The following is a 16,865-nucleotide window of genomic DNA, read 5'->3' as shown; positions in this document are numbered from 1 at the left end:
CCTTCTTATTATTCTCAGTACCTTTGGTATGAGGGGCAGAGGAGGGAACACATAGACCGACTGGTACACCCACGGTGTCACTAGCGCATCCACAGCTATCGCCTGAGGGTCCCTTGACCTGGCGCAATATCTCTTTAGCTTTTTGTTCATGTCCACCTGTGGCCTTTCCCAACGGTTTACCAACAGTAGGAAGACTTCTGGATGAAGTCCCCACTCTCCCGGGTGTAGGTCGTGTCTGCTGAGGAAGTCTGCTTCCCAGTTGTCCACTCCCGGAATGAACACTGCCGACAGTGCTATTATGTGATTTTCCGCCCATCGGAGAATCCTTGCGGCTTCTGCCATCGCCATCCTGCTTCTTGTGCCGCCCTGTTGGTTTACATGGGCGACTGCCGTGATGTTGTCTGACTGGATCAGTACCGGCTGGTTTTGAAGCAGGGGTTTTGCCTGACTTAGGGCATTGTAAATGGCCCTTAGTTCCAGAATATTTATGTGCAGGGAAGTCTCCTGACTTGACCAAAGTCCTTGGAAGTTTCTTCCCTGTGTGACTGCTCCCCAGCCTCGAAGGCTGGCATCCGTGGTCACCAGGACCCAGTCCTGTATGCCGAATCTGCGGCCCTCTAGAAGATGAGCACTCTGCAGCCACCACAGTAGAGACACCCTGGTCCCTGGAGACAGGGTTATCAGACGATGCATCTGAAGATGCGATCCCGACCACTTGTCCAAGAGGTCCCACTGGAAGGTCCTTGCATGGAACCTGCCGAATGGAATTGCTTCGTATGAAGCCACCATTTTTCCCAGGACTCGTGTGCAGTGATGCACCGATACCCGTTTTGGTTTTAGGAGGTCTCTGACTAGAGATGACAGCTCCTTGGCTTTCTCCTGCGGGAGAAACACTTTTTTCTGTTTTGTGTCCAGAATCATCCCCAGGAACAGTAAGCGTGTGGAAGGAACCAGTTGTGACTTTGGGATGTTTAGAATCCAGCCATGCTGTTGTAGCACTTCCCGAGATAGTGCTACTCCGACCAGTAACTGCTCCCTGGACCTCGCCTTTATTAGGAGATCGTCCAAGTACGGGATAATTAAAACTCCCTTTTTTCGAAGGAGTATCATCATTTCTGCCATTACCTTGGTAAACACCCTCGGTGCCGTGGACAGTCCAAACGGTAGTGTCTGGAATTGGTAATGACAATCCTGTACCACAAATCTGAGGTACTCCTGGTGAGGAAGGTAAATTGGAACATACAGGTAAGCATCCTTGATGTCCAGGGATACCATGTAATCCCCCTCGTCCAGGCTTGCAATAACCGCCCTGAGCGATTCCATCTTGAACTTTGATTTTTTTATGTATGTGTTCAAGGATTTCAAATTTAAAATGGGTCTCACCGAACCGTCCGGTTTCGGTACCACAAACAGTGTGGAATAGTAACCCCGTCCCTGTTGAAGTAGGGGTACTTTTACTATCACCTGCTGGGAATACAGCTTGTGAATTGCCTCTAGTACAGCCTCCCTGCTCGAGGGAATTGTCGGTAAGGCCGATTTGAGGAAACGGAGGGGGGGAGTCGCCTCGAATTCCAGCTTGTACCCCTGAGATACTACTTGAAGGATCCAGGGATCCACCCGTGAGCGAACCCACTGATCGCTGAAATTTTTGAGGCGGCCCCCCACCGTACCTGGCTCCGCCTGTGGAGCCCCACCGTCATGCGGCGGATTTGGAAGAAGCGGGGGAGGACTTTTGTTCCTGGGAACCTGCTGCGTGGTGCAGTTTCTTCCCCCTTCCTCTGCCTCTAGACAGAAAGGACCCGCCTTTTCCCCGCCTGTTTTTCTGGGTTCGAAAGGACTGCACCTGATAGTACGGCGCTTTCTTAGGCTGTGAGGGGACATGGGGTAAAAATGCTGACTTCCCAGCTGTTGCTGTGGAAACAAGGTCTGAGAGACCGTCCCCGAATAACTCCTCACCCTTATAAGGCAAAACTTCCATGTGCCTTTTAGAATCTGCATCCCCTGTCCACTGCAGAGTCCATAAGCCTCTCCTAGCAGAAATGGACAATGCACTTATTCTAGATGCCAGCCGGCAGATCTCCCTCTGTGCATCTCTCAAGTACAAGACTGAGTCTTTTATATGCTCTATGGTAAGCAATATAGTGTCCCTGTCCAGGGTGTCAATATTTTCTGACAGGGAATCTGACCAAGCAGCAGCAGCACTGCACATCCACGCTGAAGCAATAGCTGGTCTCAGTATAACACCAGTGTGTGTATATATAGACTTTGGGATAGCCTCCTGCTTTCTATCAGCAGGTTCCTTTAGGGCGGCCGTATCCGGAGACGGTAGTGCCACCTTTTTAGACAAACGTGTGAGCGCTTTATCCACTCTAGGGGGAGTTTCCCAACGTGACCTATCCTCTGGCGAGAAAGGGAACGCCATTAGTAATTTTTTTGAAATCACCAATTTCTTATCAGGGAAAGCCCACGCTTCTACACACACTTTATTTAATTCTTTAGATGGGGGAAAAACTATTGGTAGTTTTTTCTCCCCAAACATAATACCCTTTTTTGAGGTACCTGGGTTTATATCAGAAAGGTGTAAAACCTCTTTCATTGCCTCAATCATGCCACGAATGGCCCTAGTGGACATTAAATTTGACTCATCGTCGTCGACACTGGTATCAGTATCCGTGTCGACATCTGTGTCTGCCATCTGAGGTAGTGGGCGTTTTAGAGCCCCTGATGGCCATTGAATTGCCTAGGCAGGCATGGGCTGAGAAGCCGGCTGTCCCGTATTTGGCCTGTCGTCAAATTTTTTATGTAAGGAGTCGACACTTGCACGTAATTCCTTCCATAAGTCCATCACTCAGGTGTCTGCCCCGCAGGGGGTGACATCACATTTATAGGCATCTGCTCCGCCTCCACATAAGTCTCCTCATCAAACATGTCGACACAGCCGTACCAACACACCGCACACACACACAGGGAATGCTCTTAAAGGAGACAGGACCCCACAAAAGCCCTTTGGGGAGACAGAGATAGAGTATGCCAGCACACACCAGAGCGCTATATAATGCAGGGACTAACTGAATTATGTCCCCTATAGCTGCTATAATATTTACTGCGCCTCAAATCTGTGCCCCCCCTCTCTTTTTTACCCTTTTCTGTAGTGTAGACTGCAGGGGAGAGTCAGGGAGCATCCTTCCAGCGGAACTGTGAGGGAATAATGGCGCCAGTGTGCTGAGGGAAATGGCTCCGCCCCTTTTTCGGCGGACTTTTCTCCCGCTTTTTTCTGTATTCTGGCAGGGGTAATTACCACATATATAGCCTCTGGGGCTATATATTGTGGTTATTTTGCCAGCCAAGGTGATATTATTGCTGCTCAGGGCGCCCCCCCCAGCGCCCTGCACCCTCAGTGACCGGAGTGTGAAGTGTGTATGAGGAGCAATGGCGCAGAGCTGCCGTGCTGTGCGCTACCTTGGTGAAGACTGAAGTCTTCTGGCGCCGATTTTCCGGACCATCTTCTTGCTTCTGGCTCTGTAAGGGGGACGGCGGCGCGGCTCCGGGAACGAACACCAAGGACGGGTCCTGCGGTCGATCCCTCTGGAGCTAATGGTGTCCAGTAGCCTAAGAAGCCCAAGCTAGCTGCAAGCAGGTAGGTTCGCTTCTTCTCCCCTTAGTCCCTCGTTGCAGTGAGCCTGTTGCCAGCAGGTCTCACTGTAAAATAAAAAACCTAATATATACTTTCTTTCTAGGAGCTCAGGAGAGCCCCTAGTGTGCATCCAGCTCGGCCGGGCACAGAAATCTAACTGAGGTCTGGAGGAGGGGCATAGAGGGAGGAGCCAGTGCACACCAGGTAGTACCAAATCTTTCTTTTAGTGTGCCCAGTCTCCTGCGGAGCCGTCTATTCCCCATGGTCCTTACGGAGTCCCCAGCATCCACTAGGACGTCAGAGAAAAACTGTATTTACTGTATATTATGTATGCGGCGGGAATCCAGAGGAGACCACCCACAAGAACAGTTGAGAAAGACATCGCCCACCTTTTCAAATCAACCTATGACCTCTCCTGTACTGTAAAGATGCATCCCTGTGTCCAATGGACAAAGGGATTACAGTATCCATTGTATTGCTTTTGGAAGTATTGTATAAAAAGCCTGTTGCTGCCTGGCCGGGCACACAAGACTCTCAACGCTATCTACCTGATAGCGGAGGACCGGACCGGGAAGCACATGCGAATATTCTCACGTATGTACATTGACTGTAGTCATTTACTCTGTTGTATTGTAGTGCATAATTTGTATTGTTAACCCCCTTTCAGAAATATTACTCTGTGGTGTCGGAACCCAGTGATTAACTACAAATCGGTGTTGTGTCCTCTTTTCCCTGCTAGGGTTTAAAGTGTATTACATTGCCTAACTGTATAAGGTTTAAAAGTGTATTAATTGAGTGTGTACGCGCTGCGTGTACTTTGTACCCCCAGCGCGGCGTTTGTACGCAGAGTCCGTACATGGTACGGGACTCATTACGCAAATAGCGTAAAAGGTACGTAGAGTGCATATTAAGTTTAGCGGCCGCAACGGCTCCATGATAAAAGTGTGTTTAAAGGTATAGCTTTATGTTTTAAGATAATATCGACATTATCAAAAGAGAAATGATTTATTCGCTGCTCTCAGGTAGATGTGATTGATGTTTAATTAAGGTTTTCAAAACAGTTTTCAGAATTTCTTATCAACAGTTTATAATGTGATTTTATTGTTTTGCTTTGTTTATTTTTAAACTTTTTGGAATGGAAAGCTTTAAAACCATGTACAAAGTAACATGATCCTGTTAGGGTAGCACCATCCCATACCCAAACTGATCATATATCCCGTACCCCAGGGCTGTACATGATTACCACTGGATTCCTGGTAGAGGTCAGAGGAAGCATCCCTTTATTTATGAGGGAACACAGCAGATTCTTCTGAAGTTCCCAGTTTTCAATAGCAGAATCCATTACTAGGGTGAACAGCTGGTATTATGTACTGTGTACTGTTAACAGTAAGATACCATTGGCATAAGGTTGACAGGTTAAATTGTTTAACTGCAATCCTAATCTGATGTGTAGCCAATCACTGTGGGCCTAATTGAGTCTTGATTGTAGATGTGCGAGAAAACGTACATCTACGATCAATTTCTTTGACATGCGGAGGGATGCCCAGCACAGGGCAAGTCTCTCCCCACACGCCATATCCAGCTCACTCACCCCCCCCCCCCCCATTCCCGCAGACATGCGAGACCATCGCTTTTGCATGTTTAGAGGCAGACGGCTGCGAAGACAGACGGCTACCCGCCATGTAAAGGGTCGCAGTGGCTACGTGTGACCTCACGCAAACTGTCCGAACATGCCTGCGTTGTCCGGACCGCACCCCTAAAACAGAGCATCGTCACCCGCAAACATGGCGTCAACGCACCCTCCCGCCCCCCCCCCCTACAGGTCTTAAACTGCGTTCTGAAGAGAACGCAGTTTAGGACCTTGCACATGCGTGTACACCATAGATGTGCAGAAATCTATTCATAGCGATTTTGCACATCAGCGTCGGGGTCTGAATCGGCCCCTGTGTTGGGGGCTACAAACAAATCTGATGCTCAACTATTCAGATAATGGGTTTTGGGATGTTATACATCTGTCAGGTGAATCCAATGTCCGGTGACACTTTGTGTTGAGTTGGTGAATTTAAGAGTGGCAATACACCCGGCAAGATGTAGTATGACAGCTAAAAGTTACATTTAACATAGTTCTCAGCAATATGTAATGCACAGTCAGTGGCCATTAGGTACACCTGCTCCTTATTGCAAATATCTAATCAGCCAATCGTGTGACAGCAATGCAAAGCTAGAAGTGTTGGAAGTTAGAAGTAATGGGGTCAAGGGGGCTGGTGGAGGGAGGAGGATACGGACTTCATCAGTGTTGGGGGAGAAGACAGAAATGATGTGTGGGTGGTGGCGGTGGAGAAGGAGGCTGCTTATTAATGGCTGTGCCCTTGGTAGTAAAGTAGGTGGTAAAATCAGAAGCAGAGAGGTAGGGGGGAGTTGAAGGTAGCAAAGGGGCAACATGGATTACAGGATTGGGAGGAGATAAGAGACTTGAATGTTATGCAATGTAACACTGCCAGCATAGACCTGTCTCCAGATTCCTGTAACACCTATTTTCTTTTGCATTCAACCTTATTTAACTTGTTACATTTCAGAAGTAACTATATAGATACATTCACTTCCTTACTATCTATTTGCAGAAGAGATTCCTGTGTCACCATTTAGGACTTTAGCTGAAGAGAGGAGGAGGCTTACTGGTCACCAGTATTCCCAAATCTCACATTCCTGTCAGCTGGAGATATGCACTACTCACAGTCCTCTGACCAATAACAGGGTGTAAATCTGCAGGCCTGGAAATTACTGCATTTTATAAATTACCCTTATTTCATTTTGAAAACATTTTACTAAATGTAACAGTAAAAGTATACCACCGATCACTGGTCAAATTCCCAGTGGACAACTTCAGTAGGTGCCTTGATATTTCCCAAAGTAGCAATGAACATATGAGATACAGATGTGCCCTCAATTACTGATTGTCCATACGCCAAATGGCATGATATGCCCACCACAACTGAGATGCTCATTCAGGACTATAGTTGTATTTTTCTTAAAATTTGGTATCCTAAGGGTCTATGTAATAGGCCTTGGAGAGAGATAAAGTGTAGAAAGATCATGGTGTCTATGTACTTAGCCTTGGAGAGAGATAAAGTGGACGGAGATAAAGTACCAACCATTCAGCTCCTAACTGCCATGTTACAGGCTGTGTTTGAAAAATGATCGTTAGGAACTGGTTGGCTGGTACTTTATCTCCTTCCACTTTAGCCCTTTAGAACACTTAGGTGCAGATGTATTAAGCTTGGAGAAAGGATAAAGCAGTGTTAAGTGGAAGGTGATAACGCACCAGACAATCAGCTCATAACTGTCAATTTACATATTGAAGCTGATTGGCTGGTGCGTTATCACCTTGCACTTATCACTACTTTATCACTTCTCCAGTCTTAATACATCTGCCCCTTAGTGTCACATTGCAGACACAGCAAAGAGCTGCTCACAGGGCCTAATTCAGACCTGATCGTAGCCCTGCAAAATTTTGAAGGGCTACGATCAGGCACACTGACATGCGGAGGGACGCCCAGCACAGGGCTAGTCCGCACCGCATGTCAGGCCCACCCCCCACGAAGAACAAAAACATTGCACAGCGGCGATGCTTTTGCAGTTCAGGAGTAGCTCCCGGCCAGTGCAGATTTTGCGTGCTGGCCGGGAGCTACTCGTTACTGCCCAGGTCGCAGCGGCTGCGTGTGACGTTACGCAGCCGCTGCGGCCTGCCCCCCATGCAGTCCGGCCACGCCTGCGTTGGCCGGACCACGCCTACAAAACGGTGGCCAAACACTGCCGTGCCGCCCTTTCCCGACGCTGCCTGTCAATCAGGAAGAGGCTATCGCTAGGCAACAACAGCAGTCTGCTGTCAGCCATGCGCCAGCGCCACATGCGCACTTCTGACCTGATCACTGCGCTAAATGGCAGCGTGCAATCAGGTCAGAATGACCCCCACAGTGCACTAGAGACGGTGGACTGAGACTTTAATCACACTTTTATAATCTCAATCTTATCATTTTAAGAAATGATATGTCATCTGGTATAATTGTTCTCCTTTTAAAGATTGCTTTAAAAAATAAAATGAATGAAAATAATCCCCATTCTGGGATTAACGAGAAAGAGGGTTGAAGTATTTTAACCCTGAAGCAATTTTCTTTGGAGTGCCAATTTAGTAATGTTTATAATTACCAGGACGGGTTATCAGACATCTTATAAACTATTAAAACAAATGCATCTTATTTTTATACTATCATGATTTTAGGATACGTTTAATTTTGGATGTATATTTTCCATGATGGTTGATGTTAAAATGATGACACAACACACACAGCGCTAATAAACTTTCCTTAGCAATATCAGTACCCATCAATCCCAATCTTACACCCCACTTACCTGGCTCTCACACAGAACTGTGTGCGTGTTTTCACTACCAAGGGATGATTCAAATGTTCGGTCATGACTGGTTGCTTATCCACCACAAATGATCTAATGGGAATAATGTACAGAAGTAGGTAGATAAATGTAAGGACATGTCTAAACACTGATGATGAAACAGAAATCTGCTCAGAGAAGAGAATCAACACTCATAGCAGAAAGGCTGTTTAAAACATTTTACACAACAAAGATATGATACATATAGAATTGTTTATCAAGTACAGGTTGAGTATCCCATATCCAAATATTCCGAAATACGGAATATTCCGAAATACTGACTTTTTTGAGTGAGAGTGAGATAGTGAAACCTTTGCTTTTTGATGATTAAATGTACACAAACTTTGTTTAATACACAAAGTTATAAAAAATATTGGCTAAAATGACCTTCAGACTGTGTGTATAAGGTGTATATGTAACATAAATGCATTCTGTGCTTAGATTTAGGTCCCATCACAATGATATCTCATTATGGTATGCAATTATTCCAAAATACGGAAAAATCCGATATCCAAAATACCTCTTGTCTCAAGCATTTTGGATAAGGGATACTCAACCTGTACTAACAATGTGCATGTCCAGAAATATTCTGCAGTATCAATAAATCACTCTATTACAGGACATGTAAGTATCAGAATAGTGGATGCACTGGGGTTGGTGACACCTGGTGCGGACAAGAAACCCCCTTCGAAAAGGGAACATGGTTTCACACAATGGCATGGCCTCATGGGAGCACCACTGACATCACTAAAGGGGACATGGCCTTGTGAGAGAAGCCCCTGATTACCTCACTCTCTGGGAGACTCTCCCAGCACTGCCGGCTCCTTCTCAGTGACAGGAGCAGAGTGCTGCAGGTTAATGTCACACTGCAGCACCCGCCTCCTGTCACTGTGGAGGAGCTGGTATTTTGGTGTCACCCCTTGCAAGGGTAATATCCGAGTGCGGCCCACACCCCCCTGTGACGCATCTTCATCAGGATTAGAGAGAGTTTACAGAAGTGTTCAGGAAAATAATATGAATATCTAAGTTTTAGAACATATTGCTTAGTGGAAGAACAAATGTAAATATAACATATGTAGTGCTCAGCAATACGAATGTTAGGAAACAAGAATATACAGCTTCGGGTATTAATGGGGTGCTTAACTTCCTGTAATTCACATTAAATTCTATTTGATTTTAGGTCCCCTGCAATGGCATGATATACAACTGCTACAGATATGTCCTCATACGCTACTGCTGCAGTCTTGCCAAACAGCCCCTCTCAGTGTGCCAGGTCCCGGGGCCACTCTGCTAGCATCTTGGTCACAATGTCACAGGACACACCAGTAGACTGCTCTGATTATATACAAGTGTCACATATCAGATTAATCATCAACGTCTCCTGGTGCATCCTAGTCACATCACGTTGCATTTTCAGGTGAAAATGCAAAAAAAGATGCCTATGCTTGCAGAGTCTTGTGCCGCATGACGTATTGAGCCTAGGTGTATGAGGATATATCTGCAGGATAGACCAGAGCTAAGGATTGGTATCCCCTAGACAGGGGTGGATTTAGGGCTTAGTGCCCCCGAGGCACAACAGTATTGGCTACCCCTATCACCCAAGTCTATTATTTTCATTGTTTGGATATAAGCCTTCATTTTGGTGATTGGTAGCTTAGTTTGATATAACCTAATAATAAAACAATCCATGAGCTATGACATTTCATTTATTTTTTAATTATGTATACATATTTACTAAGTAGAACAGTTTACGGGGCAGTCTGCCCATGTCCTACCCATTCATACTCAAAGCAAGATGGTATACAGTATATTAGTAGAAATATTTTGTAGTTACTGGTAATTTCAGACCGTAATGAAACATGAGCCCAATTGCTGCACCATGGCACGTGCCTAATGGGAAATTCTCAACTGCCCCTAGCCAGTCTAGCGCACTTACTTCTGTACAAGACAGCGCAGCATTGCAAGTAGTCTCTGCATCAGCTGTTGAGGGTCAGTCAGGGGGTCCCCATCATATGGTACCTTCTCTGAAAGCTCACTAAGAATGCCCAGGAGACATTTCAGCTGAAGGAAAACTTTCACAATCTCAGTCACCCTGAGTTATAAAATGTAGGAGGAAAATATTATAAATCTTCATGTAATTTTACAGTCAGGAACAGACATGGCAATATGGTGCAAGAAACAATCTAAGATATCCAAGTCACTGGCGGATAGACTACTAATACACTGTATATAAAAAGGTACTGTGATCTTTAAAATGATGCTCACGCTGTAACTATGGTATACTAGTGTCTGCTGTCTATCAGATTGGCTAACTGTTCATCCTGCCCACAGGAACCAGCAACTACAGTATTTAAAGGCTAAACTGCATTCCAGCAATATACTAATTGGATGGCAATAAATGCAAAAGTGTGAAAGTCCTAAGCTTCCTTATATAAATCTGATCTGGCTCTTATGAGTGCAGCTATATATATATACAGATTAGATTACCTAGAAAACAGGTCAGGGTGGCTCCCCTTCCTGTCCACACCAACACCTAATCTTCTTCACTGCCAAGATGATGCAGTCCCTGTCATTATATAATAATACAGCAAGCTCTGATCATCAATTGGGTCCCACCAAGGATAACTTGAAAGGGCACCCTTGAGCTATCAATTTTCTTGGTCTCAATTAAACCCAAAAGAATGAATTGTTGATTGGATTTAAAAAATAAATAGGGGAAACACTTGCCTTCTCCTTTTTCGGGATTCTTCTGTGGAGGTTTTCAAAGCAAGATGAGAATTCTCCTAAATCTGCTCTACTTTTATTAAAAAGCGGCACATGTTTGCTCTTCCCTATCCTGCATGCCTACGTTTATTCTGTGGTGATCAGTACAAAGATTTCCTTTCTCCAAAAGATGCCCAGAGCGTCTTCAAGGATGAGGAAGCTATGGGCAAGGACTATGACTCAACCCGATTCTTTTCCTTCCCGCTGCCTTTCATGTCACTAATCGCTCTGCATTTCTCATATGTTTGACAACCCTGCTAATTAGCCTTTGAAAGCCAATGACTGATCATTTAATTTCCCATGTAATGATTTATGCCATTAGTTCCAATGTTTTGTGCTTTTATCTCCCTTTTTCTTGTTTTCATACAGGTAACCACGGTACCTAGGATCCATTGATTCCATGCTCGACCTCTACCACGCAAGTTATGTACTCAATATAGAAGTGTCAATAGTTTATTAATTAACAAAATGCAAAATGAATGAACAGAAGAGAAATATAAATCAAATCAATATTTGGTGTGACCACTCTTTGCCTTCAAAACGGCATCAATTCTTCTTGGTACACTTGCACACAGTTTTTGAAGGAACTCGGCAGGAAGGTTTTTCCAAACATCTTGGAGAAATAACCACAGATCTTCTGTGAATGTAGGCTTGATCAAATCCTTCTGTCTCATCATGTAATCTCAGACAGACTAGATGTTATGATCAGGGCTCTGTGGGGGACATATCACTTCGAGAACTCCTTGTTCTTCTTTATGCTGGATAGTTCTTAATTACACTGGATGTATGTTTGAGGTCAGATCTGACCTAATTACACTTTTTGATTGGACCATCTGAGATTATGGCTATTATCCTACTGACTATTTATTTGGATTTAAGATGTAATCTATAAACCATTTTATATTTGTGTACATTTAGTGGTTGGGCATCACTTGATTACATTTGGCTGATGCACTAGTTTGCGCCATTGCATTTTCTACCCCAATTATTTTTGACCAATCTAAACAACTCCACAGTTTCCCGCAGTGAAGTGTTTTATGGTCCAGTAACGTTTCTTGGGTGCACATTTCTGGCACACATAGGGTACAGTCATTCCACAGAAGGCAAGGATAATGGATTTAAAAATCTAACTTCATGGACTTTTCACTCATCAGTTCTAAACCTATTTATGGGAAATTCTGTATGACAGGTGTCAGTTAAGTTATTGTGTTAAATTCATTCTGTCCAGCTGTAGACCCTGGTAGGCAAAGTGGATGATGCATACATCGCATAAAGGAATTTAAGTAATTTTATATGAGCACTTTTTGTGGTTCTAGTTCCCCAATTATCTTCTAGAAGTATGGTAAGTATAGTCAGCTTACTGTGCTCTCTTGTGTGCCGGTTTCCCCCAAAAGATGCATCTGGCCTGGATGCAAGTATATGCAGTCTAAAATTTAAAGGCAGTTTCTGAGTTGGGAGTAAAGCAATGAAGAATATGTAACGCTGCACCCTGGTAATACCATGTTACAGTGTGGGTGTGGCAGATTTAAACTGTGCAGAGTGATTTAGATTTGGGAATGGCATATCTGTGGCCATAGACCTGATCCATGTGGTCATGATGGCGTCCACAGCACTGAGGGGTTAAATCCCTTGGACTGCAGGGCCATTGTCATATGAACTATCGGAGCTAGGCACCATGGGGCTAATTCAGACCTGATCGCTCGCTAGGGGTGTTTTGCAGTCCTGCATTCGCATAGTCGCCGCCCACAGGGGAGTTTATTTTAGTTGTGCAAGTGTGCGAACGCATGTGTAGCAGAGCTGTACAAACTGATTTTGTGCAGTCTCTGCGCAGCCCAGGACTTACTCAGCCGCTGCAAACACTTCAACCTGTCCGGGACTGGAACCGACGTCAGACACCCAGCCTGCAAACGCTTGTGAATGCCTGCATTTTTCCAAACACTCCCAGAAAACGGTCAGTTGACACCCAGAAACGCCTTCTTCCTGTCAATCTCCTTGGGAACACCCGTGTGAATGGATCCTTCGCACAAACCCATCGCTGAGCAGTGATCCGCTTTGTACCCGTGCAACGCGCCTGCGCATTACGGTGCATACGCAAGTGCAGTTTAGACCTGATCGCCCGCTGTATGAAAACGCACCCTAGCGATAAGGTCTGAATTAGCCCCCATGTACCGTAAATGTATATTTGATAATCTATTTAATATGCAGTGCGCAGTTGTAGAATTGCATGCTTAAATGTATGGAATATGTATAGGAATTGCTATCTTCTGTGACAAAGTAAGGGACATGGTAATTGTCCTGGCACTAGCAGAGGGTTTGGTGTAGACTGTCCAAGCCTTTCTTTCTTTTTAAAGCACTTTCTTTGAAATGTACAGTAGGGGGTCTTCAGTGTGTCTCTCTGTGTAACATGCAGGTATATTAGATGAACTTGCATGCAAATTCTATTGTGTTTAAACCACATAGATACTTTAATTCTGTGCAGTAGATATATCAAAGGAAGAAGGCAATTGTTCAGTTCCCTTAAAATATAAGCTGTTTTATATTTTATGAGACAGTAGTTTGATTTGTGTTCTAGTCCTAGAAGTCTAGAGGCAGGATTACAACCTTCTGCTCTCTTACTATAAAAAAAAAATCAGGATTTTGGTACTTACCGATAAATCCCTTTCTCCGATTCCACAGGGGCAACTGGAGCGTAGTTACAATGGGGAAATAGTAGGCAGTAATTGGGAGCTGGCACTTTAAAAATTCTCACACTGTGGCTAGCTCCTCCCCTACTATCTCCCCTCCAAGCCAGTCTACGTAAAACTGTGCCCGAGGAGAGCTGGAATAAACAAACCGTAAGGTAGAGGAGGTTAATGAAGCCCTGTAAACCAGGATAACACAGACCAAACCTGGAACAGAACCTAACAAACAACCGGCTAGCCCGAACTCAACAAGCAGTCATATGGTGATCTGCAAACCGTTAAGCAAAAAACAAGGAGGAACAGCGCTGGGCGGGCGTCCAGTGGCCCCTGTGGAATCGGAGAAAGGGATTTATCGGTAAGTACCAAAATCCTGATTTCTCCTTCATCCACTAGGGGCCACTGGAGCGTAGTTACAATGGGGACGTCCCAGAGCTCCCAAAATGGGTGGGAGAGCGCTGAGAGTCCTGTAAAACCGCTCGGCCAACTGTGATGCAGAGGCCGCAAAAGTGTCAAACTTGTAGAATTTGACAAAACGAATGGCGGTCCGCCCGACAAAGTATTCATGGAGACCCCACGGGCAGCTGCCCACGAAGGTCCCACAACGCGCATAAAGTGCGCTGAAATGGAAAACGGAGGCTCCTGAGCAACCGCCAAGAAGACTGTCTGATGGTCAGATGTATCCAACAGCCCAGCATATGCTGGGACCCCGGCTATTTAGTACGGGAGCATCGTACAGAACAAAGAAGAAAAACCCTTCGTCGAATAGCCTAAGACCGCTGTAGAGAGAGTCGGCGAGCCCTGACAACAGTCAAAGAGGACCGAAAAACACTAGTGTCAGATTTATATGAAAAACGGACATCCCCTTTGGAAGAAACGACCGCTGAGGCCGAAGCTCAGCCGGGGGAGTTGCCAATAGAGAACTCCCTGAAAGAGAGCCCGAACTTACGGCCGCCAGGCTAATCTCTTTTGGAAGAATACCGAAAAAGGCAGAGACCTAAAATTCAGGTCAATGTGGTTTGAAGCGCAGCGGAGCAAAAACTCCCAGAGAAACCAAAGACGACGGCTGAATGGTAACTGAAAGAAGGGGAAAACCCCTTTTATCCTTAGTATGTCCCATACAGTTTTCCAAAAGTGGCAAAAGCGAGAAGAGGTAACAGACTTCTGAAATCGGGGCCCAGTAGGCCTAACCGAACTAGGGAACTCGTCCCTTCTGAGGTCTCGTGAACAGTCACACGGTTAAATGAAAACAGTGTAAGATTGAATAAAGAAAAGGGCCCTGTTGAAGTAGACAGTCCAGTCGAGGTAGGAGCCAAGGCTCCTCTACTGACAACAGGTGTAGCTGTATCTTCAAGTCATGCGTGGCCCAACCGGAGCCACCGAGAGGACTAGCACGCATATTTCCCTCCTGTGTTACCGAAAGAGAGGTAGAAATAGAAAAGGAGGCAGGATAGAATAACCAGAAAACTCCCAGGAGCCCTGAGGGCATCCTCGGCTACTGCCGCCAGAGCTCACGTCCGAGAGTAGGAAAGGGTTAAAGAGTCAGTCAGAACGCCCTGAGGTCGATCCGAAATCTCCGCCAACAGCGGACCAGTTGACAAAACTCCGGGGAATCTCCCCTCACCCGGGAGTCTGACCTGGCGGCTTGACCTGGAAAGAAGATTGTTGTCCCCCGCTCAGAGGGGAATGTAGGCGACCACTCATTGCGTCGCAGCTTGACTGAAGAAATAGAGTATCTGGTGCCGAGGAAGGAAAAATCCTCCGACGGACCGTGTTGAGAAATGTCTACGAGGAGCATAATTTTGGATCCGTGTCGAACCAGAAGCTCCTGGATCCTCCGGATATTCAGAAGCCACCTAATGTACAAAGTGGGATAGTAGTAGTAGATTGTCCCATTAGGGAACCAACGTACTTTCTGCCCTTGGGAAAGATTTATTCTGTGATCTTCCTGAACCCTGTGTGAGTGGAAGAGAGACCGAATGGAAGTGGACTGACAGTGAAAATGAGTATCCTGTAATGCGAATCTGAGAAAAGCCCGTTGAGGAAACCCAACGGAAATCAGTAAACAGGCCTCCCTGCAGACAAGGGACACGTAAAACTCCCTATCTTGTCCAAAACTAGCAATCACAGACTGAAAGGATTCTAAGGCCAGAATAGGCCTGGCCGAGCCAACAGGCTTCGGAACGTGAAAAGAAAACAAAGGCCTGAGAACTGTCCCGATTCAAATGATATCTGAAAAACAGGGATCAACCTCCTTTGCGGTTAGAAGCATATGGAGCGCCGACTGCAGTATGACTCTCTTGACTCCTGAGACGGTTGTACTCCAAAATTTAGTCTGTAACCGCCCAAGCCTTCTCAGTACTCTCCGTAGGACCCCGACATGAGCCTACCCTGGGACCCTCCAGGTGGTAGGAAGGTTTGACCTGTAGTAGGTGTATAGGATGACTTAAAGTCAGACTGGACCGAGGATGCTGAACCTCTGCTTCAGCTTTTTGCCCTGAGATCCCCTGGCGACGGAGATATCGCCCGTGTGGAGTCGAAAGCTTGAAAGGGCACGGAAAAATCTAAAGGAAAGACCGGTAAAGGTCTGTCTTGGAGCTGGGGCAGTAGTAGGAGAAAGCAAAGTGGACTTACCTCCAATGGTTCAAGAAATCCTGCAGAAAGTTCCTTCCCCTGAACCATCTGCCCCGTAGGATTTCATGTTCACCTGTCACTGTCGCAGCCCCAGAGGTCGTCGAGTTAAGACAGCCCAAGCGAAAATGCAGGTTCCAAGTCTGCAGACGTGAAGACCTCCAAAGAACATAAAGCAGAATCGTGATTCTGACCCGTACCAAAGTATCAATTGATCCTGATGCGAAACATCCTGTAACCTAGAGGACAATTGTTCCACAACCTAACTGCTCCGGACAAGGTAGAACCCCGCTGCCGTATATGTGCGTTCGATGGATGCCTGAGCAAGGTTGCCTCAGGAAAAAACGGCAGCTTCTTGGACCGGCGATACATCGAGGGGTATACCTGGAGAGGTTCTGATACCATTTCCTGTCGTCTGCGGGGAAAGGATAGGAAAACAAACATTGTTTGATACCTGAAATTGTGTATTCGGGTGTCTACCGGAGCCTGCCCAGCTCATCCGATACTGGACCAGTCGCTGTCATTTCGTCATCGGCGTTGTACCCTGATGGACTTGACGTGTCCGCCTCTTTTACCTGCAGTATCAGACGAACTGCTGTATAATGCACCTGGATATTCTGAGACACTGGTTCAGATTCCACAGAAAACAGACATCATCAGTATTGTAACATGGAAGGTTAGCAAGGTTCCTTTAGAAACCTGGAGAGGTG

The 16,865-nt window shown here is 45.8% G+C and overlaps 1 protein-coding gene across 3 annotated transcripts in view; it reads right to left on the bottom strand.

Moving 5' to 3' along the window:
• LOC135012671 (signal transducer and activator of transcription 2-like) overlaps nt 1-16,865 on the bottom strand; it is a 381,651-nt gene that overhangs the window by 263,512 nt on the left and 101,274 nt on the right. For all 3 annotated transcript variants that reach the window (XM_063952570.1, XM_063952573.1, XM_063952574.1), the window contains 2 exons: nt 10,020-10,175; nt 8,045-8,137 (listed from right to left, as the gene is read on the bottom strand). In XM_063952570.1, coding sequence (XP_063808640.1) covers nt 8,045-8,137; nt 10,020-10,175 — 249 coding nt within the window. The remainder of the gene's footprint in view (nt 1-8,044; nt 8,138-10,019; nt 10,176-16,865) is intronic.

This window comes from Pseudophryne corroboree, chromosome 2, assembly GCF_028390025.1.
Source record: "Pseudophryne corroboree isolate aPseCor3 chromosome 2, aPseCor3.hap2, whole genome shotgun sequence".
In the NCBI taxonomy this organism is placed as follows: Eukaryota; Metazoa; Chordata; class Amphibia; order Anura; family Myobatrachidae; genus Pseudophryne; species Pseudophryne corroboree.
The sequence above is the reverse complement of the archived record's forward strand: the minus strand, read 5'-3'. Positions and strand labels throughout refer to the sequence as shown.